The sequence below is a fragment of the Bos grunniens genome, chromosome 16 (genome assembly GCF_055505025.1).
Source record: "Bos grunniens cultivar Pamir isolate PY7600 chromosome 16, Bosgru_T2T1.0, whole genome shotgun sequence".
In the NCBI taxonomy this organism is placed as follows: Eukaryota; Metazoa; Chordata; class Mammalia; order Artiodactyla; family Bovidae; genus Bos; species Bos grunniens.
Window position 1 is genome coordinate 28,627,957 of NC_141180.1, and position 25,514 is coordinate 28,653,470.

Below are 25,514 nucleotides of genomic sequence, written 5' to 3' on the forward strand. Positions count from 1 at the left end.
GCAGGTGAGACAGAGAGAACCTTTGCTCAAGTGGCCCCATGCCCATCAACAGGGAAATACGGTCACCCTTGTTTGAGGGGAGGTGACATGGGGCAGGGGCCAGAGAATCAGCCCACAGCAATACCTGCTTCCTGGGATGTGCTGTCCCAAGGGCGAGGGGCAGGCCCCAGGCTGTCCTTGTCCTTGACACCACTTGTCCTCAGGTCATCAGCTTCCTTGTGTGTTAGTCAGTGTTCTCCAGAGAAGTGATATATATATATATATATATATATATATATGGAGAGAGAGAGAGCGATTTATTAGAAGAAATTGGCCCACATGATCATGGAGGCTGACAAGTCCCATGATCTGCCATCTACAAGCTGGAGACCCAAGAGAGCCAGTGCATCATCCAGTCATAGTCCAAAGGCCTGAGAGCCAAGCTGTAAGTTCCATCCGAGGGCAAGAGAAGACCCATCCCCAGTTCAGCTCTCAGGTAGGGAGGACAGTTTCTTCCTTCCTCCACTTTCTACTCAGGCTTCAAAAGGACTGGATGATGCTCAACTCACGGAGGGAGAGCCGTCCACTGAGTCCACCAGTTTAGATGTTAATCTCATCTGAAACAACATCGCAGACACAGCCAGAAATAATGTGTAGCCAAAAATCTGAATGCCCCATGGTCCAGTGAAGTTGACACATAAAATTAACCATCACACTTGGCCCTGAAGGCAGGGTGACGCAGAGGTTAAGACCAGATAAGGTTTAGAATCTCACCTCTGCCAGTCGCTAGCCAAGTGGCCTCATCCTTAAAACTGGGATAATGATAGCAAGTCCTCAGAGCCCAGCCTTGTCAGCACTGAAGCTTCTGGTGCACAGAAAGCACACACGCCGGGGGGGGATGCTTGCTATTATTGTTGTTGTTGTTGTTATTATTATTATTACTACCACCATCACCTCTGAGGATTCAGAGTCAGGTATTTGATCATGGAAATTCCACAGTGGGTTTCAGGGCCCTACTATGGGCCCCTCATCCACCACAGCCTGGTGATGTTCCCCCCAGCAAACCCAGAGAAGCACACGGCCGCCCACTGTTAGGAAGCCCCTGGCTGGGCAGGAGCAGTCTGAATAAAAGACAAAGTGGTCCATTTTCAAGAATAGCTAGCTTTGAGTGACAGCTTGCTGATGTAATAGCTGATAGCCATAAGGCTTACAAAACCAGAAAGTCTGGGCAAAAAAAGGGAGAGCGGGATGCCTAGGATTTTCACATGGGTTCATTGTGTTGGTGAATTTAAAACATAAGAACAGGAATAGGGTTTCACTGGGCTCATCCTATTGCTAAATTCAAAACATAAGAATGTAAATAGGTGTGCAGGAAAGGAGGAAACAAGACGTCAGAGAGGCTGTTCACTCACTCAGTCGTGTCTGAGTCTTTGCGACCCCATGGACTGCAGCACGCCAGGCTTTCCTCTCCTTCACCATCTCCTGGAGCTTGCTCAAACTCAGAGTCAGTGATGCCATCCAACCATCTCACTCTCTGTCGCCTCTTCTCCTCCTGCCCTCAACCTTTCCCAGCATCAGGGTCTTTTCTAATGAGTCAGCTCTTGGCAGCAGGTGGCCAAAGTATTGGAGCTTCAGCTTCAGCATCAGTCCTTCCAATGAATATTCAGGGTTGATTTCCTTTAGGATGGACTGGTTGGCTCTCTTTGCAGGGCTGTCAGGGGTGGCCAGCCCATAAAGAGGGAGGGAACAAACTCAGGCAGTGTTCTAGCAGATTGTTCACCCATCATACTCAGCCAATGGGGAACTGGGGGAGGGGCTCGCACGCTAGGGTAACCTGCTCTGTGTAACGACTCTAGGTGTTCCTGACCACCGGACACTCCATCTTGCAAGACCGTCAGTAAAGCCTGGCTTCCCCCTACACCTTGTGTCTCCAAGTCCATTCCTTGAGTTTGGGTTAATGACAGTGTTTCTCACAGCAGGTCCTAGCTGGCCTCACACAGACCCCAGTCGTGGACCCTGCCTCCAGGAGAATGGGAGAGTCTCGGTAAAAAAGCAAGAACCACGCAGAAAAGTAACCCAGACAGGACCTTCTGGGGAGTTCCGAGGGTCCCAGAGGATCTAGGAATGGCGGGTGGGGAAAGTATTCCCAGGGTCCACGCACCTTGAAGGAGGATAGAGCCAGATCAGAAAAGCAAAAAGGGGGGAATTCCCTGGTGGTCCAGTGTAGGTCTTAGCACTTTGACTGCTATAGTCTGGGTTTGATCCCCTGGTCAGGGAACTAAAATCCTGCAGACTGTGAGGTGTAAATAAATAAATAAGAAAAGAAGGCATGGGATGCTTATGATAAAGGCTAAGAGGATCCAAAAGAAAAGGCCATTTCACACACTCTGACAATGACTGTGACGATGGCCATCTTCAGAAGCCACCTATCGCCACCTGACACAGGATGACTTACTGTATGCAGGCACTGGCGTAATCTCTTTACATTTGGTATTTTTCCAGCAACCCTATGCGGTATGATTGTCCCTGTTAGCCCCATTTTACAGAGGTGAAAGCTGAGACGTAGGTCAAGTCGCTCTTGCAGGGTCACACAGTTACATAAAGAGGGGAAGCAGGATTCAAACCCAGGCATTTAGGCTCTGGTGCTCATTTGCATAACATCTGGCCCGTACTGGCCTCCCACACTGCTCAGTACCTGTATAGATGAATAAACGAGTTACTTGTGAGATTCACTGTTTACAGGGCAACCCAAGGCAAACCACGGAGGAGAGGTCATGGCCACCCCCATCAGCTGTGGGAGGTGTGCTGTGCCCAGTGGTGGCACTGTGACCAACCTGGGGCTTAATAACCAGCATTTCTTCTATTAATATCTTTCAACTGGGGCATCAAATTCATTTTTATAATTGTGCTGATACTTGGGAATAAAAATTCCCATGGGGAGCCACCTTCCTCCAGCGTGGTGCCGTTTTTCTTAAGTCACAGATACTGGGGGCATCTCTTAAGTCCAGCAAGAAGAGAGGTGTGGTGTGAAGCTGAAGCCTTGTGGCTGCAGCAGCCCCAGGCAGGCATAGATGGTCACCACTGAGCATCAGTGGCACTTGCATGGAATAGCTTCATAAGATCCTACAGAGTCATTCGGAAAAACGGAATTTGGAAAACACTCAATTTTTTAAACTGCTATCTTATTTTATGGGGAGCTGTTGTTTAGTCACTAAGTCATGTCTGACTCTTTTGCGACCCAGTGGAATGTAGCCCACCAGGCTCCTCTGTCCATGGGACTTCCCAGGCAAGAAAACTGGAGTGGGTTACTGTTTCCTCCTCCAGGGCATCTTCCTGACTCAGGGATTGAATCCAGGTCTCCTTCATTGACAGAGTCTTTACCATCTGAGCTACCAGGAAAGCCCAGCAACACTGACAATATTTAATCATTGTCGAATCCAACCCACTTTACAGATGGGAGGACTGGGGTGCCAAAGCGTCCAGTAACTGACCCAGGGCTGTATATTTAGGGCTAGTTTGGAGACGCTAAAACCACAAATTCTGGTTTTATTCCACCTCATCCAAGATCTTGCAACTTATTATTTTTTTTAATGGCTTGCATTTTATATGCAAGAAAAAATGTCCCAATGAACAGGATGAATGGAACCTCAGGTGCCCACCCCTCTTGATGCCCAGCCACTCAGCCTGCCATGGCTCACCCAGCTATCCCGGGGACCCTCCTGCAGGCCTCACCCAGAGCAGGTAACAGGAGCCCAGGTCTCTGAGCTGGGGGTGGGGGTTAGGAGGGGAGGGGATGGACAGGGAAGGTCAGCACAGCACAGGCTGCTTAGAAATGAGCGATTTGGGGCCCAACCAGAACGTTCACAGAATTGTAGTATCCCGGGAAGCTATGTCAGAGGCATGTTCCCTGTCACAGGTCCGTGGTTTGGAGTGGGACTGGGGAACTCTCCATAACACAACTGAGGAACGTCTCAGCAAGCTGGGCAGTGGCTGGGCCCAGAGAGATCTTGGGTGGCGAAGTCAAAACAGACCACCTTGCCATTACCCCCCTGGCCAGGCCTGTCTCCCCCTGAAGCCCCCTCCTCAATGTGCCCCTACTTCTTTTGTCCGGTGAGCTCCAGCTGCCGGGGCTCAGCTCCCAGCTGCCCAAAGGGACCTCAGCTGCCAGCTTGACATCTGAGGCCCCACACAATCAGGCTAAGTCCTAACTTCATAAATTCCAGCCATCCTGATCCCCATCAGGTTCCAGCCCCTTGGGCAGGTCTCCTTCAATTCCTTTCCTGCCTTTGTTGCTAACAAGGATTGAGAACCTCCACCACACTATTTGTGGGACTGCAGAGGTTATTTTACCTCTATGGCCTCAGTTTACTCATCTGTAATGGGGATAATCACAGTCCCTGCCTCACAGGTGGTTGTTTAAATATAATAATGCAGCTGAAACCCTCAGCACCATACTTGACATGTGTAGGGAACATTCCATGACAGTTGTTACTGAACCCTGCACTCCTGCCAGGGGTGTGGTCGTGGGTGTCAGAGTCTTTACTGAGGCAGAAAGCACCTACAGCCTCCGCCACCCCCCGACCTACCCCCCTGCCAAACCCCCCATAGCCTGAACCTCCAATCTGCTCACAATTAGTGGAGCTAGGGACAACAAAGAGACACAGAGACAAAGCCGATCCTGAGGGTTCTAGTGGACCTTCTTTTTAATTTGGGGATATATGGTAGGCAGTCTCTTGTACACCAACCAGTTCTCAGTGGTTCTGATCCACATACTTCATAGCATGGGATATTCCATGACTTGGCTTGCTGCTAGGTACTGAGGGTAGATGCTGGGACATGGTCCCCAGCTTCTGGAGAAAGAGCTGACTGGTCCATCATGTGACGCAGGGGGCCATACTTGTCAGCTGTTGCACTGACCCCACCTGAAGACAGCTTCAAAAAGGAAAGGAAAGGAGAAATAAGTAGTGGTGGAGCACCTCCCTGCATTGCAGAGCCTGCTTCCAGAACCTGATGGTACAGCTTGCCTGGGATTTTACAATAGTGCCGTCTGTCACTTTGCATCTTTTTTAAAAAAACATTTATTTGGCTACATTGGGTCTTAGTTGAAGCACGCAGGTTTAGTTGCCCCGAGGCATGTGGGATATTAGTTCTCCGGCCAGGGACTGAACCCCTGCCCCCTGCGTTACAAGATGGATTCGTAACCACTGGACCACCAGGGAAGTTCATGGTACTTTGCATCTTCATCGCCAGTTTCTTCTGACCGTCACTCGGAGATGTGATAGTGTCACTGGCTCACACATGAGGTGGTCGAGGTGTGGGGAAGTTAACATCACTTGCTCAGTGTGTCACAGCTTGCCACGGATGGAACGGAGACTCACACCTAGGCATCCTGCCCCAGGAGACAGTCCTAGAAGAGCTCGTCCCCCAACACACACCCCACCTGCTCTAGACTCCACTGAGAAGCCAGGGGCTGGGGACACAGACACTCGTGTCGTCCCCGCACCCAAGCTGGAAGAGCTGTCCTGTGATGGCCTTCAGAGTCAGTCTCAGCAACTGCCACAAACGCTTCCTTTTACTCAGCAGTGTTTCTTGGCTGCTGCCCTGGGACCCTGACATCTGCTGATGAGCTAGAGCAGGCAGAAGGGCTTTTCAGTGTAAGCTCCATGGGCACAGAGACTTTTGTCTGATTTGTGCCTGCTGGTGGCAGGCATGAATATTGGTTGAATGACAGTGTCAGGTACCGGTATAAGAAACAGGGTGGGAAGGGCTGGGGCCGCTCTCTTAGATGGATGGTCAGGAAAGGCCTCCTGAAGGAGACATTTGAGGAGCATCCCGAATGAATGAGTGAGCACCTGCTGTGTGCCCTGCTAAGTCGCTTCAGTCATGTCCAACTCTTTGGGACCCCATGGACTGTAGCCTGCCAGGCTCCTCTGTCCATGAGATGCTCCAGTCAAGAATACTGGAGTGGGTGGCCATGCCCTCCTCCAAGGGATCTTCCTGACCCAGGGATCGAACCCATATCTCTTAAGTCTCCTGCATTGGCTGGCAGATTCTTTACCACTAGCCGCCACCTGGGAAGCCCTGCTATGTGCCCGGTGCCCTGCTAAACTCTGAACTTGGATTATCTCATCCGGTCCTCATGGTAATACCCTCAAGGATAGGTGCCATGATCCCATGTAATAGATGAGGAAAGTGAGGCACAGTAGTCATTGCAACTTGTTCTTTCAGAGCCAGAATTCGACCCAGACTGTCTCTCTCCCTGGACCCTAAGCCACAGGTCCAGCTCTGTGACAGCCACAGAGGAAGGGCCAGATGTCTCCCTCAGCCTCTTGGTCTCTGACCATCTGGAAGTCAGGCCTTTGGCTGCAGGGCTGTTAGACAAGGCAGGATGCTACTCCCAGCTCGGATCCAGGCTGCACAGAGACCTTGAGTTTGGCTTCCAATTTAGTGGGTGAAAAGACTGGCTGGTTGGGTAGGCAGGGCCCCCTGCTGGGCCCCTTTCTCTAGAGGGGAAAGATGCCCAGGATCATGAAATTTGGCTCTTGCCAAGAGGTCAAGTCCTCTGATCCAGCCAGCTATTCCTTGTCTGCTGGATTTCCTGGACGAGCACAGCTGGAGCCCATGGCCCTCCCCTCAGCATCATGGAGAAAACAGCCCATGCAGATGGATCAGTGGGGAGCAGGGCCCAGGGTGAAGGGCAGAAGACTGCCCTGCAGTCAGACACCCCAGCTAGCTGGGGATCCAACCTGTCCCGTCATCAGCTGTGACCTTGTAGGATGGTGACAGGGCCCCATGGCAGCCAAGGTGGCCGGGCTGTAGATGTCTCCTCTGTCAGTTTTCCCGTGACATACACATTACCAAACAATAGAACAGAGGACCAAGCCCAAACCCACTGTTGACCCTTTATCAGACTCCGTTTGACTATTTCCTTCACATGGAGTCATTTAATCTTTATAACAGTTTTTTGATAGAGTAGTGTTGATTCCCTGCCCCCATTTCAAATACGGACAAACAAAGACTTGAGTTAAAAGAACTTATGCATGACATTCGTTTGCTCATTTATCCACTAAAAAATAATGGCTGAGCATCTACTAATGGTTCGTCTCTGTTCCAGTCTCCCAGCTAGTGTGTGGCAGAGACTGGCTTGAACCCAGGGCTTTCTTCCTCCAGGCCCCGAGCATGGGGGACCCCCGCCCCCACCCCCGCACGTTCTACTAGTCCAGGGGTCAAGGGCCTCTGGGCATCTCCTGGCCAAAGGTTGGCCCCACCCATGCCCCTGGTAATGCTGGCCTCTCCCCGCAGGAAAGCGAGGATGCCGTGAAAGCTCTGGCTAAGGAGAAGGACCTGCTGGAGCGCGAGAAGTGGGAGCTGCGGCGCCAAGCCAAGGAGGCCACGGACCACGCCACAGCACTGCGCTCCCAGCTGGACCTCAAGGACAACCGGATGAAGGAGCTGGAGGCGGAGCTGGCCATGGTGAGACCCCGCCCCTTCGCCCACACAGGCTGGGTGGGGCACCTGCCGGAAGTGATGTCACGTTCTGGGAGCAGGAGGTGCTGGGAGACAAGGCTTGCTGGTGGGTTCACGTGGGAGTCTGGAGGGGCGGGACTAAGGCAGGGGGCGGGACCTGGGATGCTCTCTCTGCTTTTTTTCCTTGTCAACCACACAGCCTTCCTTCCATCTGCCTGCCTGGGGCCAGACATGTGGGAATGCTGAGAGACAATCCACTAACACTTGGGAGGAAAAACACCAAAAAATTAATAATGGTTATCTCTGGGTAGTAAGATCAGAAGTGGCTTCTATTTCCTTTTTTTTTTCCTCCCTATTTTTCTACCCTATTTTCTTATTGCTTGGATCCTCAAGGGAAAAAAATGTTATTTTTTTTTCCTAACCTAAAACAATCCTTCAGAATACTTCCAAACACTATGTTTTCCTCGGAGAGGTGCAGCCTGCCTGTGGAGATAGAGTCTAGGTGGTGTTTTCCAGCCTGGTCGGGCAATAGAACCAAGGTCCAGAGCCCTGGAGTTCTGTTCTACCTTCTCCTGTGTGACCTTGGGCTGCTCACTGAACTTCTCTGAGCTTCCGTGACCTTTACCTGGCCCTGGGGTGGGGGTGAGGATCTTTATTCCACCCTCCCTTCTCACCAGGTGTTTGAGCAAGTCCTGGGACCTCGTGGTTTAAAGCCCTTGAAACTACCAGAGGCTTAATGCAGTGGTGGATGGGAGGAGAGTGTGGAGGGGAATTCCTGGGACAGGACCTGGGGAAGTCCCACCTGGCTCTTAGCCAGAACTCAGTGTTCTCCTGGAGAGCACTGATGCCAGCTAACAGTGGTTGCTGCCATGGGCTCTGGGTTCAAATACAGCCTCCATTGCTTTCTAGCGGTGTGACCTTGGGCAGAACCCTTCACCCTTCTGGCTCTCAGCTCCCTCAGGTGTCAGTAGGGATACCTGCATATAGTCCATGGTTTTCCCAGTGGCTCAGACAGTAAACAATCTGCCTGAAATGCAGGAGACCTGGGTTCAATCCCTGGGTCAGGAAGATTCCCTGGAAAAAGAAATGACAACCCACTCCAATATTCTTGCCTGGAGAATTCCATGGACAGAGGAGCCTGCATATACTCTATAGGGCTCTGGTGAGGGTTTCGATGAAATACTGCAAGAGAAGCACTTAGCCACTCCTGTACATGGTCAGTGATGATATGAAAACAGGAAGATTTTAAATAGTCGCTTCTTTCAGGACCAGGGGTCACCCAGGATAGGTCAGGATCCATGGCCACTTCTTGGGACCAATCCCACCCTCTGCGTCCTGAGTCTCCATGTCCAATGCTGACCCCTAGTGGTGAGAGCTGCCCAGGCTAGCGGAAGTTCCAGCTGCCAGGTCTCTGGGATCTTCCCACCGGTGGGGTCAGTGGTGCTGGCGGCCCTGCTGCCACATGCAGACCAGACAAAAACCTTTCAAGTTGTAGATCTAGGAAGGGGGCTCAGCGTGAGACAAGACTGCTATTCTGCCACGTCTTCCTGGTGTCCTGTGGATGGACAGATGGGTCCATATCGCCATGGACCACTAGCTGCAGGCATCCTGGGGAACTCTGGTGTCTTTCAGGATTAGGAGCCAGCTCACCTCTACTTCCACTCTTACCATGCCCAGATGACTCAGCCTGCTTTGATTCTAAGAACCTAAGGCCAGTGGCACTTAGGCTCTTGCCTCCTCCCTCTGGCCAGCATCACACCTCTCTGCTAAATATGAATAGAGAGGTGAATATTTGCAGATCAAGGTGGTGGGTTTGCTGTCACATCAACACAGCCCATGACAATCCCCGTGTTGTTGGTGTGTCCGCTTCCCTGGAGGTCCCCTCTGTTGCAGAATTTCACAGCCTAGAGGCCTCCAAGACTGCCGACTCCGGTCAGTGTTGTCTGGCTTCCCTCACTGCACTGCTGGCCAGGTCGAGAGCAGATGGAAGGCACTTTCCCTGCATGTGCGCCCCAAGTCCTTGTGTTGTAAGCAACAGAAAGCAGCTCTGGCTAGTTCGAGCATACAGGGTGCACTGGAAGGAAGTCAAGAGCTCACAGGTGCAATGGGAAAGTAGAGGGTCAGCTTGGAAATGGGCCAAAGCCAAGGCAGCTGCAGCCGGTGGGGAACCCAGGATTCCATCTGGAATGGTCTGCTCAGTGACCCCTGCCAGGAGGATGAACCTGTACCCTTTGTCCTCTGAATTTCACTTCAGTTTTTAAAAGTCCGATCCAGTACAGGATAGCCACATGGCCCATCTGGGGTCACCTGCTTATTCCTGCTCTAGGAGTTCTGGCTATGGCACCAGTGATGGATAATTTCATTAAGTGACCTGCCCACAACACTGAAGGCCTGAGGCAGCTGCCAGGTGAGGGGCGAGCAGGCCCTGTCCCAAATTAGGCATCGTCCCTCCCCTACCCAGCCTCCGCTGGGTCTCTCCACACACCCTATGCAGCTGAAAAGGGCCGCTTCACTTGAGTAAGAAAGAGTCAGAGATACAGCTTCCCAAGAAATGAACACCTCTCTTGGTGTTTGGTGACAGCACCTGAGGCTCCCACCCTTGGGGAGGGGACATCTCCTGATAACAACTCTTGGCCAAACTCGGCATTCCCACCCAAGGAGCAGTTTCCCCTCTGTAGACACACTGGCTCCATGGGACCACCCTGTGGTGGTGGTTTTGTTAATTTAAAAACTGTTCAGCATGCTATTTTATTGCAATACTAGTCACATACCATAAAATTCATCCTTTTATGATGTACAATTTAGTGGTTTTTAGTGTGTTCACAAAGTTGTACAACCATCACCACTATCTAATTCCAGAACACTCAGTCACTCCAGTGAGCTGTATATTCTTACTGTGCCCATTTCACAGATGTGGAAACAGGTCTGGCATGCAGGATGCTCACCCAGAGCTGACCAGAGAATTGAGAGGCAGAGCTGGGAGTCCGGCAGTCCTCGCGCTCCGTGATGGGAGGCCTCTGAAAGGACGCCCAGGTGCTGGCCTGGAGGAGACACCCCCTCTTATCATCGAGCAGGCCGGAGACGGGGCTGCCAGCCCAGCAGTCACAGGCTTCCCCCCACCCGTCCCAGCTGCAAGGCCGTTCCCCCGGAGCCTGGTTCCTGGTGGCCTAGACTTTTGTTTTGTATCAACACTGCTTCTCCAAAACAGGAAACAGTTCTTAAGTTTACTATGTACACTGTAATCAAGGCTTCTCACCCCCCACACTGTTGACATTTGGGGTCAGAGAAGTCTCTGGTGGGGCCATCCCATGCACTGTTGGGTGTGCAACAATACCCATCCCCGGCCTCCACCTACTAGACACCAGTAGCACCTGCCAACTACGCGAAAGTCTCCAGGCATTTCCCAGAGTTCCCTGGATGGGGAGAGGATTCACCCTGGTGAGAACCACTCCTCTGTAGAGCAGGATGTTTCTCGAGAATGGAGTATGGGATTCCCTCGTCTCAGCATCTGTTTGCACCCTGGTTGTTCAGTTCTAACACAGTCCCAGTTTGGGTCCTGCATTTTCTGGCTGTGTGACCTTTGACAAGTGACTTAACTTTCCGAGCCTGTGTCCATGTGTATAAGACCTTCCTCCTAGGGTGATTGTGAGGTGCGGTGATGAGGGATGAAGGTAGGCTCACCATCCACCATCAGTGAACGTTAGCTGTTCTTACTGATGTTGGAGACCATCCTGTCCTCAGGCCACCCCGAGATGAAGAGTTGTGGATTCTCATGTCCTGTCTACTAGCCAGTCATTGTGTGACCTTGAATGGCCTGGGCCTCAGTTCCCTCACATGTGAAAAATGGGGATAAGGGTGGTTTTGGTTCCTTTTTAACAGCTGTGCTCGGGGTTGGCGCCACCCCTGCCTTCCCTCTAAGGAAATCAGCCTGGCCACACAGCAAACCTCCCAGCCCTGGACCACGGCCATCCTGGCCCAGCAGACCAGCCCTTGCCCACAGCCAGCTCCGAGCACTAGGCCTGAGCTCAGACCCCCCAGCCACACATGTGAGGGTCAGAGCCTGCCCAAGCCTGACGTTGTCCCCCATAGGGCCTCTCTCCACCCTGTGGGTTGGTTGGAGAAGGTGTGGACCCAGTATTGCCTTATCAGCTCATTCTGGTGCCTCCACGCTGGACCCACTGCCACCACATCCTGAGATCTGGGACAGGGTCGCAGTGAGTAAGCCCAGGAAGACGGTCGTCAAGTCCACTTGTAGCCAACATGATGACTCTTTAGTGCAAAAGCAGCTTTTATGCAGCTGGAATCCATCCGAGCATGACCTTCTCATGTTTGGTTCAAGTGTTCCTGCCCTGAAATCCTCCCAGGCTTTGGCGGGAGAGATATCCCACACCCGGGGATCAAATCCACGCCTCTTATGTCTCCTGAATTGGCATGCGTGCATGCTAAGTCGCTTAAGTCGTGTCCGACTCCGTGCAACCCTCTGGACTGTGGCCTGCCAGGCCCCTCTGTCCATGGAGTTCTCCAAGCAAGAATACTGGAGTAGGTTGGCATGCCCTCCTCCAGGGATCTTCCCTACCCAGGGATCAAATCCTCGTCTCTTACGTCTCCTGCATTGGCAGGTGGGTTCTTTACCACCGGTGCCACCTGGGAAGCCCCTCAACAAGCACAGATCCCTTGATAAGCCAGTGAGCCTCACTCACAGCATCCCTCACAGTCAGGCCAACTCTCTGACTGGAAACACAGCCTGGCCTTCAGGCAGGAACCTGAGGGAGAGGAGGGCAGGGCTCCACACTCCTCTTCCCTTCTGCTTCCTGGATTATCCAATCTCACAGAGGCATAAATAATCCTAACAGCCTGCTACTGTTGGACAGCAAACCAGACAGTATCCTGGGCCTTCCTGTGAATTATTCCATGTCTGACTCCTACTTGTGAAGTAGAAACTGTTTCATAATAACAGTCACTGACATTTATTGAGCCTTTTTTTTTAAACCATAGGCCAAGTGCTCTCCATAGCAACCATGTTTCCTCATCAGACAGACAAGGGTGTGAAGGCGCAGGCGAGGGGCCTCTCCCAGGATCCCGCAGCTAGGAAGTGGCAGAGCTGGGCTCAGATCCAGGCTGTCGGATCCCAGAGCCCAGGCTCCAAGGTGCTATACTAGGCTGCCTTGTCGCACAACTCCAGGGGGTGCACTCACAGACAATGATCCCTCTCAGTTCCCCATCTTACTGTGAAGACCCTGAGGCTCAGGGTGGTGGAGTACCTTGCTCCAGATCACACAGCAAGTCAAATAATAGAAATGGAGTTTGTACCATGTTCTGTCTGACTTTTGTCACATGAGGGTGTTTGAGCCAATTCACTGGTTCCCAGGAGCTCAAAACTGTGGGTTCAGGGTGCCCAGCAGGGCGTGTAGGCTCAGAGAGAAGAGCGAGCTCCTAGTGTTGAACTGCATTCAATGGAGGAGATTAGTAGAGAAATGTGCAGATTGCCACCAAAAAAAAAGAAATGATCCAGTGCAGCAGCGAGAGAGAGAGAGTGAGTGTGTGTGTAAATGCAAGTATTTTAAGTTAGACTATGTGCCTCATCTGCACTTCACATCTCTGTTTTGCTCAGTCTTGGAAATTTAAACTCATGAGTGGACAGTTTGTCACAGGTTCCGGTGCTCAGAACTCACAGACACACCCGCCCCGTCCTGCAGGACTAAAGGTAGGCTCCTCCACATTGTCAGGCCGTAATAATGCCAAGTGGCCTGCTGAGTTATTCACAGAAGGTGCTGCTCTCAGGCCTAGACAGAGGTGAGGCTCCACCTGGGAGAAGGAAGCCAGGTGGGGACAGGAGAGTGGTCCTGCCCAGGCCTCTTTCTACGCTGCCTCAAGGGGCTGCTTATTTCAGGGGATGACTTGGACTTGCCTGTGCTTTCCATGTGCGTGGCTGGGGGTGTTTGCAAGAGGGCAGAGCTGAGAGTTAGCGCTGATGGCAGACTGAACGGGCGCTCGCTTCCCCCCAGCGTCCACCCGTCTGGCAGCCAAGATGGATTGGGCAGAAGGAAGCCAGGGAGTGGGGCAGCCAACTACACAGAGCAGAGCCAGGATGGAGGGCTGGGAGGCCAGGCGCACAGACACCTGGAGGGGAGAGCAGATGTGGTCCCCAGTGAGGCGCGCTGGTCCAGGAAACGAGTCCATGATGCTGGTGGGCCTGCTGCAGGCACGTGGCAGCTCCAAGACACAGCCGGCCTGGCTCCTTCCTTCAGTAAAAGGATTGCTCCATTGTTCCTGTAGTAAGTGAACAGCACAGATTCCCTGGGCTGTCTGCCTGGACGTGGCAGAGACCTGCTTCCACTCCCTCTGCAGTTTTCCTGAGTGCTTCGCTCGTTGTGCCCAGCCCCAAGCCAGGTGCTGGGGATCCCGTGGTGACCAGCCAAACCCTACTCTCTGCCTCATGGATTCAGAGGCTGCCTCACTTGTGCTGGTTATTTCCTTGCCCCAGAGGAGAGTGGGTACCATAGACAACCATGGGGCTCCCAGGCTTGGGGCCCAACTTTGACATCGTACCTGCTGTGCACTCCTGGAGAAGTTACTTAACCTCTAATTTCTCCTCCGGCAAGCACAGCTAATCCTGCACTCCCTGCTTGAGACCCAGGGCTGTTACACTTGAGCACATGACAGTTTTCTAAACCAGGTAGAGATTATTACCTGGCTGGTGGATGAGGAGCTGACTCCTTCAACTCAGCCTCTCTTTGCCAAGGGGGTTTATATTCCCTGGGGGCTGGCAGTGGAAGGGGAGTGATTTCATAGACTCCTGGAGTATCCAAGCTACAGAGAGCCCTAAAGATTGGTCCAAGCTTTTCATTACACAGATAGGGAAACTGAGGCTCAGAGAAGGCAGTGATTTATCTAAAATAACACAGCTGGTCAATGTGATGAGGCTGTATCAGGCTTTAGGCTAAGGACTTCATTTCTCAGCTGGACTGTCTTTCTCTGCCTGGAGGAGCCCAGGGTCTTGGGGTATGGAAAGTTCTGGAGCTAGGAGAAAGATGAGATGAAGTCTTTCCATTTCATCTGTGTTCATATTAGGGGCAAAGCCAGCACTCACGGTGGCTCTGCCATTTGTTCTCAGTTACAGCCCATGGGCCCCTCCCCTGGCATGAGCCTGGGGAGTAAGTGGGGAAGCAGAAGTTGAATATGATGGAAAGTACACATTAATACTTTTCTAATATGTACCCTTTTCTCCCCTGAATAATTTGGGACAACTTCTAATAAGACCCCCTATACCCTGGTGGGGAGCTGACCCAAAGCTAGCCCAAAGGTCCATAACTTCAGTCAGGAGACAGAGAAAGGAAGAGCTGTCTGACTGTTCATCTGCCCAAACTCAGCCCCACACCTGTGTCCCGGGCTTCCTTGTTTCTCACGTGTTCTCATGGAATCCTGGGAGCCAGGCTGAGGGTCTGCCCTGTTCCCAGCCTGTGTTGCATAGAACCTTGTGAAGGAGCCATCACAGGTTGAATTTGAGAGGAGGTAAGGGGATAACAGGATGAGATGGCTGGATGGCATCACCAACTCGATGGACGTGAGTCTGAGTGAACTCCGGGAGTTGGTGATGGACAGGGAGGCCTGGCGTGCTGCAATTCGTGGGGTCGCAAAGAGTCGGACATGACTGAGCGACTGAACTGAACTGAAGGGGATAAAGGGTCAGGAAGGAGGGCATGGTAACCCACTCCAGTATTCTTGCTTGGAGAATCCCATGGACAGAGGAGTCTGGTGGGCTACAGTCCATGGGGTCGCAAAGAGTCGGACATGACTAAAGCAACTTAGCACAAAGGAAAAGAGGCAAAACACCACTTTCTTACCATCTCATTCAAATCCCAGCTGGTCCTTAGAGAAACCAAGAGAATGGGTGCTAAGTGTGTCCTCCATCCCCCTTTGTGGTCTGACTGTGTGTCAGCAGGAACTAAGGGATAAGTAACCCCAGAGCACACCCTAGGTGATGTGCTGATTGGCAGGTGGTGCAGAGCTGGACATGCCCTGGTGTGTCAGATGCCTGGCTTTCTCAGGATGGTGGGTGATGGCCCAGCAGTAGGTGGAGAGGAGTCCCCTTGATCACATGGTCTTCTTCCTGTTCCCCGGCTCTCTCTCCAGGCCAAGCAGTCCTTAGCCACACTGACCAAGGACGTCCCCAAGCGGCATTCACTCGCCATGCCCGGCGAGACGGTGCTTAATGGCAACCAGGAGTGGGTGGTGCAGGCAGACCTCCCGCTGACTGCAGCCATCCGACAGAGCCAGCAGACTCTCTACCATTCACATCCCCCCCACCCTGCGGACCGGCAAGGTGAGTCCAGCCCAACCTAGCCCAGCCATGGCTGTGGAGGCATCTCAGGAGGCGAGCATCCTCTTTACACACTGTCTCTGCTTTTGGGGGTGTGTGGGGCAAAGGCCATGGCTCAGGGTAACTGAAAAATCAGAGTGATGGACCTCAAGTGTAGCTGGCTACCAAGGTTCAGATAATATCTGGGTCTGACTCGCTCCATCTCTCAGCTCTGCCTGCCTACATTTGGCCTCATCTTTAGACTACCTCTTGCCACAAAGCAGAAAACAGTTTCCAGCAGTTTCTGGCTTTTAGGGCCCCTGCGGCTCTAAACTCTTAAGAGAAATCTTTCTCAGTGTGTATAGTAAATCCCAAAGAAGGACTCTGATAGGCCAGCCAGGGTGACATGCCTATATCCAAACCAATCACTGTGTCTAGGGAGTGGTTACACTGATTGGCCATCCAGGTCATATGCCCACCCCTGGACCAATCACAGTGTCAGGCCGTGGACACCCTGATCCTCCCGTCTGGATCACATGGGCATCCTTTGGCGGAGGAGATAGTGAGACTCCCTTGATTGACAGCTCCAGGTAATCACTGGATGTGTGGGGAGGTTAGAAATAAATGTTAGGGATGTTTGCTCCAGGCACTGGTGGGGAGAAGGGCTCAGCCTCTAGTCAACATCTAGACCCACCAGCTACAGTACAAACGCCGAACCCCTCTGCACATCTGCAGCACACTTGGCTCCATTTTTTTTGTCCCTCCTGTGAGTGGCATTTATGTGACAGGTGCAGATTGGAGACAGGCAGCTGGCTTCTGGAGCCTGTGGTTCCTGCTGTCACCTAGCTAGGAACCCAAGCTTCTGACTCCAAAGGCACCCACCCCACCCTACCCCACCCACTCCTCCATAGGGCCCCTGGCAGCAAGGATCGCCTCTCAGTAGCACAGCCCTCACTGCAGGCGCCGCCTGCACACCATAGGCCCTCAGTCTTGTCCAGCAGTAAGTGCTTCCTCCCTCCAGGGCCAGCGCCTACAGCCAGGAGAGCGATCTGCTGGAGGGACTCTGGTGGGCTTATAGGCATTCAGCTGCTATTAACTGAGCACCTACTACATGCCAGGTACCATGAGTTCTGGGGTTGGACATGGATAAGAAACCCAGAATGCCAGCCCTCATCAAGCTGGCATTGTAGGTGTAAAGACAGAAAACACATGTAACTAAATTGACAAAGTATGATTACAGATCTTAGTTCAGGGAGAGAAATCAACAGAAAGCAGGTGCTTTGATGGGAAAAAAAAGACAGTAGGGAGAGCTGATAATTGGGTAGGGAGAGGTTTCTCTCAGGTCAGTCTGAGACTTGAAGGATGAGAATGTGCCCTATGGGCAGCAGGACTGGGGAAGGCTGAGGCAAGAGGGAAAGAGTGCATGTTGGGCACCATCCGAAAGCTGGTGTGACATGAGCTGAGGCTGGGTGGAGGTGGGCAGGGCTGAATCCCTTCGCTTGCGGGAGGACTGCATTTCTACCCCCAGGTAAAGTGAGACCAGTTGCCTGGCTCTCACTGCAGTGAGGAGTGGAGGCCATCTGGGAGACTGCCATGGTCTTCTAGGCAAGAGACAGTGGTGACCTGGGCTAGGGTAGTGGTGGTGGGGCTAGAGAGAAGTGGCCAGATTTACAGCTGTGTTTGGAGGTGCTGCTGCTGATTGGCTGGGGTGATGGAATGAGAGGGAAAGAGGAGCCAGTGGTGGCTTCAAGGCTTCTTGCTTGGGAAGCTGGTATTGACCAGCTATTAGGATTGCACCAGGTCTAGGTAACATCCAGGCAGTGGGAGCATTGTGAAAAACAATCACCAAGGTGCCTGCAAACTTTGCTCTTCTCTTCATCCTGGTTAGGAGGGGGCCTATTGGATCCAGGGACTGGAGATTCTTGCCAGCAGCAGCTCTCTGGTGATGTGTGGGACTGTGGAATAGAGGGGTGGAGAGCGGGGCAAGTCTCTTCTATATGTCTCAGTGCTCCCATCTGTATAATGGGTGGAACAACCTGCAAGGCAGTGAAGCCACGGATATCCTCTCCCTCCCCCACTCACCAACTGTCCCTGCTTTCCAGCGGTCAGGGTGAGCCCGTGCCACTCCCGGCAGCCCTCTGTCATCTCCGACGCATCTGCCGCCGAAGGCGACCGGTCGTCCACGCCAAGCGACATCAACTCCCCCCGACACCGGACACACTCCCTCTGCAACGTAAGGCCAGCAGCCGCAGGGCCCGGGCCGTGGGCCCCCCTGGAAACCTCAGAGGTGGGGGTGGAGGGGTGAAGACCTACCCGCTGTTTCCTCTCGTCCACCCAGGGAGCATTCTGGCGGAGGCATTTCCTGTTCTGTTCTTTCCTTTTGCAAGAAGAGATGGATGTGGGGAGAGAAAGAAATGAGGCCTGTTGGCTCCTTGTGTCCGGGAGGGCGAGGAAAATCCAGAGGAAGGCGGGCCTGGGTCGGCCACAGGGGCTGAGCAGCCTGGGCTTACCTGTGGTGGGCTGTGTCTGGGACCATGGGCGTCTCCTCCCAGACTACCTTCCGAGCTCGGGATCTCACCACCACCACCACTCCCATTTCCCTGTAGAACCAGCTCTTGGTCCTTCATCCAGGAATCAGCCAGACTTTTTTTTTAATCTCCGGGAGTATTTGCATGTTTTGCTTCTGGAGAGGCATCCAGTGAATTTGTTCTAAGTTTGTTTGCTTTGCTTACTCGATCACATGCTTTTTGATTGTATACTGAGTCCCAGCTACCAAGAGGTGCAGGTCAGTAGCCACCTAACTCTTGATGACTGGTGGGGAGACAGGCTTCCCAGGAATGGGGGTGGTGAACAAAGGCAGGTGGGTCAAGCGTCTGAGGACAGGAAGCCTCCACATCGAGGCTCGAACATGAAACACTGGGATCAGGATACGGGGATCACTTTTCCTATTTGTTCCATCATGTGGTTGATAATCCCTGGGGCTCCCCTGCCATCTCCTAAAGACACAGCAGCGTCAGGTCTTCAAATGCATGGACAAGCTTTCTCAAAGACTCAGTTTATGTTGTTCTATTAACCAGTGAGATGGATAATAAAAAAGAAATGAGGTGGATATAGTGGGAGAGGAAGACAGAATAACTATTGCTTGCCGGTGGGGTGATTATCTACCTGGAAAACCTCAAGAGAATAACCTGAAGTCATTACACTAATAATGAGAAGTATATATCAGTACTGGTACAATATCAATTGATAAAAATCAGTAACTTTTCTATATTAGTAATCATAATGGAAGCAATTTTTTTTTCCAAATCTATAGTAACAATAAAAAGCACTTAATAGCTAAGACTAAACTTGAAATGAGTTGCCTCAGCCTGGTGGTGTGGGTGACAGAGACTGCTGGCCGGGGCCTCTTGAAGCCACATGAGGATGGGGAGGGGGCCTGAATCCCACTCAGGACTGGGATTCTGTTTTCACCGGGGCTTGAAGGAAGCAATCTGTTCTTCTCTTGTTCCCAGGAGAGAATTCTGGTGATAAAGGCTGTCCTTGCAGAGCCAAGGCAAGGAAGGTTTGGCCGGTAGAGGGGCCTCTGACATTACTGTCTTTCTGAGGAGTCAGTGCTGAGGTATACCTACAGCCAGCACTGCCGTGCATTCTTAGTGTGGGCCAGATACCCTGTAGTATCTGAGCACACCTCAAATAAGACCACCTTCCCAAGGGCCATATTTTGCCTTCCCAATGGGGCTTTGACAGTCAAAATGCCACTGGGAAATCCACCCTGCAGAAAGTGTTCTTTAAAGGCCTCTGAATTGCATTTGGCTCAGATCTAGCCTTTTGCACAACTTGGCCTTGGCACATAACCTGCTGCTACAGAGGGCAGGTCTGGCATGTTTATTCCCAAGCTCACTACACAGGGCCCTGCTGCTAGGCGGTGGGTGCTGTGATAAGCCAGTCTGTATGTGGGTATTTCAGTGGGCTCTAGCCTCATTCTCTCACCCATACATTTGGCAAAGATGGCCTTACACAGAACCAACCTACCTTAGCTGCCTGGCAGATAGATAGATTCTGTTTGCAAACCTTGAGATGGGACTAAAGACTAAACTACTGTTTGTTCCATCCCTGCCCTCCCTCAACCACCTTCATCCCCCATCTCAACATATGTGCATACAGGTAAGCCAGGAAGAACCTGAAAATAGCTCCAGGTGTAGCTCTGTTCTCAGGCATCTGACCTGATACCTGCAAGAACAGCCTGGCCTGGAATAAGCAACCCCCATCCTTTCATGCTCTGGTCACTTACTTAGAGCAGAGGTGGGAACTCAGCACAGAGAGGCTGGAGAAGATGGACATTCACTCACGTGACACGTGGTTTGTTTCTTGCCTTTTACTAGCAATTCTGGAAATGAGCACCAGAAGTCACCCTAGTAATGACTTTTGTGATCCCAGTGATCTGTGCCCCTACCCCAGGCAGGGCAGACTGATTCTGGGATATGATGAGGGCTTTTGCATACCCAGAGGAAGGAGCACTAGACCAAGAAAAAAACAGATGGTCTTGAATTTGAGTTGTAGCTCTGGTTTTAATTAGCTTTATAATGTTGGACTGTCTGGAACCTCTCTGTGTATCTGTAAATCAGGCTAATGAGCCTTGTCTGCCCCTCCACACAAGAAGACATTTATTGTGTTATTCGTGGGGGAAATATTAATAAGAGGCTGCATAGTCTTACAAGTCTTCCTGTCCCAAAATTCTTTATTTTTGTGCTTTTCTGTAAAGTTATACTTCTTTAGGAAAAGCACCAAGTGTAACCAACTTCCAGTTTTAACTCAGTGGGTCAATTAGGAGAGGAACTTGAAAGCCTTTGAGTGACAGATATGTTGGTCAGAGGGTAATAGGGGTCAAGAAGCCAGAACAGGCAGATCCCCTCAGGGCCCTCTGGCCAGGATCCCTGGTCCAGGCAGCATCTCCATGAACCCGAGGTGCCATGACTGAGCCGTTGGCAAGTGTCTACTTTCGGGTGGAGGGCGGATTCCCCAGAGGCAGGGCAGTCCCTCAGGGATGACTTCCTTCCACGGAAAAGCCCATGCTCCACGGGCCACCTCTGTTCTCATATGTTGTGTGTCTCCGCTGTTTCATCTTCCTCCTCTCCTTTGGCTACAGGGCGACAGTCCCGGCCCAGTTCAGAAGAACCTGCACAACCCCATTGTACAGGTAGGTGTACCTTGCCTGGCCACTCAGGCCCTCCCTGCACCCTTTCTTGACCGTGACTTCACTTGTTCCCCTGGGCCCTCAGCATTCCCACATCCATACATGGGCACCCAGGGCAGAGAGAAGTTAAGCCACAACCTCAGTCACGTGGGTTGGTGCAAGAGCTGGGCTCAGTGCCTGGGTTTGCCCTGTTACGTCCTCTTCCAGACCTGTGGACCTACTAAGAGCATCCCACATCCTCCATGCAGCCCTGTTGAGCCTTGGGCTCTTTGGACCTCTTGCTCCAGGAAACTTTTTAAAATTCACTTTTAACATTTCAGTACACTATCTTAAGAGTGAGAAAGGGGCTGTAGGGAGGAAAACATGGATATGAGGCTCAGAGGAGTTCTCCAAGGTCAACTCTCTCATCCTGGGGTTCCCACATGCTGGTCTTCTGGACTGCTTGTCGGCACCAGGGTCTGCCAGTGAAGATTTTCCTATTGCAGATTCCTAGGCCCTTCACCCTAGAGATTCTAATCTGCCAGGCTGGGGTGTGGGGAAGGTGACTGGAATTAAGGTAATTCTGATGTGGTTTGAGGAACCATTACTCTAACCTCCACCTTTTTGACCAATAGCACTGTCCTGCATCTTTGTATAAAATACTTGACTGTTTGCAAAGCTGCAAGCCCATAGTTATCCTGAGAGAAAGATCTCCTCCTTCTAATCATTGTTTTTGTCATTATTAACAATCCCAGCATCACAAGATGAGAAAACTGGGCTCAGAGAAGGTGGGGGCTCTCCAGGTTTCCCCGGGTAGTGACATAATCAAGATCAGAACCCAACCCTGGCCTCCCGGCTCTACCGAGGCCAGTATTGCTTCTTGTCAGTACAAGTATAGTACTTGCCAGACCCGGGAACCTTAAGGTCCAGGGTCTTTGCTCTTGGCTGACATGAAGCTTAGGTTTTCTCCTCCCTAGTTGTCCATGTTCTCCTGACGCCCCCTTTTCCAAAGGGCTCATCTCATGGGCCCTGTGGCCAGCCGTGGCAGCATGCGTGGGTGTGCTTCTGCAAGCCCTCTACAAGCACAGGAAGGCTGTGGACAACACACTGAATTTAAATAACAGTACAAACCCCAACAGCAGCTATCACGAATGCTTATTAGGTGCCAGGCGCTGTTCTAAGCGTTTTTTTATCTTCACTTTAGTGACATCCTCATGACAGTTTTGGATGGGTCCTAGTGTTGTCCCCAAGAGGTTCTGTAACAGGCCCAAGTCCGCTCAGCGAGTGAGGGGCAGACCCTAGCATCTTTACCCACGGATGCCCCTCCACCCCCACCCCTCCCTATCTTCCGCCCCAGCTCAGCTTTTCTTTGTTCTTCTCCCCGCCTCATCCATCACCTGGCCGGACTCCGCAGTCACTAGAGGATCTTGAAGACCAAAAACGGAAAAAGAAGAAAGAGAAAATGGGATTCGGCTCCATCTCGCGTGTCTTCGCCAGAGGGAAGCAGCGGAAGTCCCTCGACCCCGGCCTCTTTGATGGTACCGCCCCTGATTATTACATAGAGGAGGACGCGGACTGGTGATACCCGCCTCCCTTCGCCTGCTGCCCGGCGGGCGTGTCTGTGCGTGTGGACGTGCGTGCGAGTCGGGGGTGGGGGGGGTGCGGCTGGGCGTGCGTGGCAGTGCGTGTGTGCGCGATCTCTCGCGCACGTGGGCGCGGGTGTGGCCGAGCCTGCTCGCGCGGGCCCCTCCCCTGCGTCGTCACCTCTGTAATTGATGTACATACTACAACCGTGTGTGAACATGTCAACTCTCTGTTGTCCTCGGAGCGATACAGTTGTGTTGTTAATCTGGGTTTGTTTTTGTTTTTTTTTTTTTCAATGTGTGTTTTTTTCTTCTTCTTTTTGTTCGGTTCGTTGGGGGATTTTTTTGGTCCCTTTCCCTCCCTGCCTCCTTTTTATGAAACTTGAAAACTTGAAGGACTGCTGTGTATTTGTAAATAACAAAACTATTGTGCCCTCTGTGCTTGTAAATGTCCCTCGTCCAAACTGCTACTTCTGGAGCCCGTCTCCCTGAGGATGTGGTCTGTTTTTGATGTTCCCCCCCTTACCCCACTCTGCCTGCCCCTTCCAGTGTGAACGCGTGGGACCAGACCCTGTTCTCGGGCACACCCAAGTCACTTTAACCCCAAAAGGCCATCATCATCAGGGTAAGGTCCACTCTCCACAGAGACTTGCAAGCCTGGCCAAGGGGCCCTGTCCTGGCTCGGCTTGTCAGAGGCCAAACGGGCTCTTTTTAATGGCCTGCCGGTTTTTAAATTGCGTTGCCGTTTCTTTCTTTACGGGGAAAAGAAAATTGTTCCGTTTAATTTATTTGCACAAATGCAGAAGACTTATTCTAGCTAAATTATTACATAAATATCGGAATGTATATTTTTCCACGGGGGCGGGCGGGAGGCGGGTTCTCTGTTGACTTGTGTGTTCTGTGATCATGCTGCTGCCAAGCTGCGCAAGGTAGAGTTTAGGGTGGCCAGAACCAGGGACCATTGAATTTCCAAGCTCGCTTTTTTCTGTTCGTTCTTCTTCTCTCTCCCTCATTGTCCCGCCCCTGCATGGAAAGTACGCTCCGCCTTTCTCACACCTAGAGCTCTCTCCAGGCCTTTCTATACATATTTATTTATCTGAAAGAGCACTGACCTCAGTGAGCAGAGCGCCTGATGTCGTGGTCCCCTTCTCTTGGGTCTGTCTTTTGAGAGAGGCTGAATACAGGGCAAGACAGCCGACCGCATGACCACAGGGTAGGACCCCAGGGACACTCGGCCCAAGTGGGTTCCCCAAGGGTCCTGGAGCAGCCCCCATTCCTCCCTGCAGCTGTGTCTCTCTCATCCTTGGTTGATTCTGCACATTGGCCAGGCAGGTGCCATGGGGGAGGCACCCATCTCGAGGGGGAGGGCTGTTGGAGACACAGCGCCCAGCACCTCTGCCCTCCCTCTTCTGGTTGGCTCCTCCACCCACACCTCACGGAGTCTCTTGGGATTCCTCAGACCCTGTCATCCAACTGTCACAGCAGCTTGAGCCCACTCAGCCCAGGAGAGAAGGGCTGGCAGAAACGCCTGCCTCTCTGGGGAGCAGTGTTGATCCCTGTGAGGCTTCACCAGCAAGGAACTGTGAGCATCGTAACGCCAGGTGAAGGAGAACATGTGAGCTTCTAAGCCAGGGTCTCCCATGGCCTAAAACTAGCCTGTCCTTTTCTTCTGACCTGTGAATTCCCGCTCTGAACCACCTTAACTACTAACAGCTCAGTTCACACACCCTCTAAACAACAGTAGTTGCGCTTTCTGCTAACCGTAACGTTTGCAAATCTTACCAAGAAACAGAGATTTTTAAATGCTGAAGCATCTCTTATCAGAAGGGATAGGATATTTTTTCCAAAGTCTCTAAAACAGAAAAGCCCCAGTCAGCTGCTCCCTTTCCTTCTGACCTGATGGGGTTGGAAAAGGTACCTAAAGTAGGCAGGGTACCTACTAAGGATCTTTCTGGGCTCTGTTGGCTGAGCCATTTCACCGAGCCTGGCGGCGAGGGAGAGCAGCTGGAGCGAGAGAGATTTTAGGAAATGCTTTTCTCCCCCCATGAATTTTTTTTTTTCTTTTAGTTGATTTTTATTGTTTTGCCCTTTACTTACAAGAAAATAAGGTTGCAACCCCTCCTGGTAATAATGATTTAGTAGTTCCTTTTCATTTCAGTTTTTGTAAATTAGGAGATAATTCTAAGAGTTACTAAGGATGATTTATTTAAGAGAACTACGTCAAATAGCGAATGAGTTATGGGTAACATTAGATGAAAATAACCTTTCCCGTGGGAAAGGTTTCTTGAAGGCATGGATGCAAATATAAAATATAAACAAAAAAATCTAAATAAAGCTTATTTTAAAATATGATCGAATTCTATGTTATTTGATTGCTTCTATCTTACTCCGGGTGGGAGGCAAAGCCCGGCATGACCTGCCCCTTGGAATTTCAGGGCTCGGTCCTGTGGGGGTGATGGGAGGGGCCGAGGAAAGCTGGCTGGATTCTGGGCCCATGGAGGGGCTGAGGCTGGGGTGGCCTCCCAGAAACATCTCATCTTTGCCACCCTGACTGTAATTTGGAGGAGCCATCAGCATCCAGGGCTGCCTGTGGTCCTAAAGCACCACCTCCAAGCCTGGCGCCCTGACCCTGCATTCTCCAGCCCAGTGGCCCCAGTCAGCTTTCATCTGCTTCCTTCTCCCCCCAGCGCTCCTTCAAAAGACCCAAAGCGGGGCCCTGTGAGTTTGGGGCACATTACTTCCTGAAGACCTCAGTGGGCCTCTGCATTGTCCTGACTTCCTGCCTTCCCTGGGGACCGAGAGGAGCTTGAGAGAGAAATTAAAGGAGCCACAGGGCTTCCCTAATGAAGCCAGAGTGGGCTGGTCTTTTCTGAGCCCCATGAGACCGCCCCCAGATGCAAAACCTAGTCCTCCCGCAATGAAAACCCCGCAGTATAGCCTGAGAAGAGGCCACCTGGATACCCCAATCCACAATCGCAGCTGTGCCTTCAGCCTCTGCCTCCCAACTTAAATC

At 51.9% G+C, this 25,514-nt stretch overlaps 1 protein-coding gene across 4 annotated transcripts in view; it reads left to right on the forward strand.

Moving 5' to 3' along the window:
* The window catches only part of KAZN (kazrin, periplakin interacting protein), a 1,338,251-nt gene that overhangs the window by 1,262,595 nt on the left and 50,142 nt on the right, over positions 1–25,514 (forward strand). For 2 of the 4 annotated variants that reach the window (XM_086343802.1, XM_086343803.1), the window contains exons 4-8: positions 7,282–7,452; positions 15,580–15,769; positions 17,848–17,978; positions 20,892–20,942; positions 22,333–24,853. In XM_086343802.1, coding sequence (XP_086199928.1) covers positions 7,282–7,452; positions 15,580–15,769; positions 17,848–17,978; positions 20,892–20,942; positions 22,333–22,500 — 711 coding nt within the window. In that variant the 3' untranslated portion in view covers positions 22,501–24,853. Of the gene's footprint in view, positions 1–7,281; positions 7,453–15,579; positions 15,770–17,847; positions 17,979–20,891; positions 20,943–22,332; positions 24,854–25,514 lie in introns of those variants that run through there. The other 2 variants (XM_086343801.1, XM_086343804.1) reach the window with 2 other exon arrangements.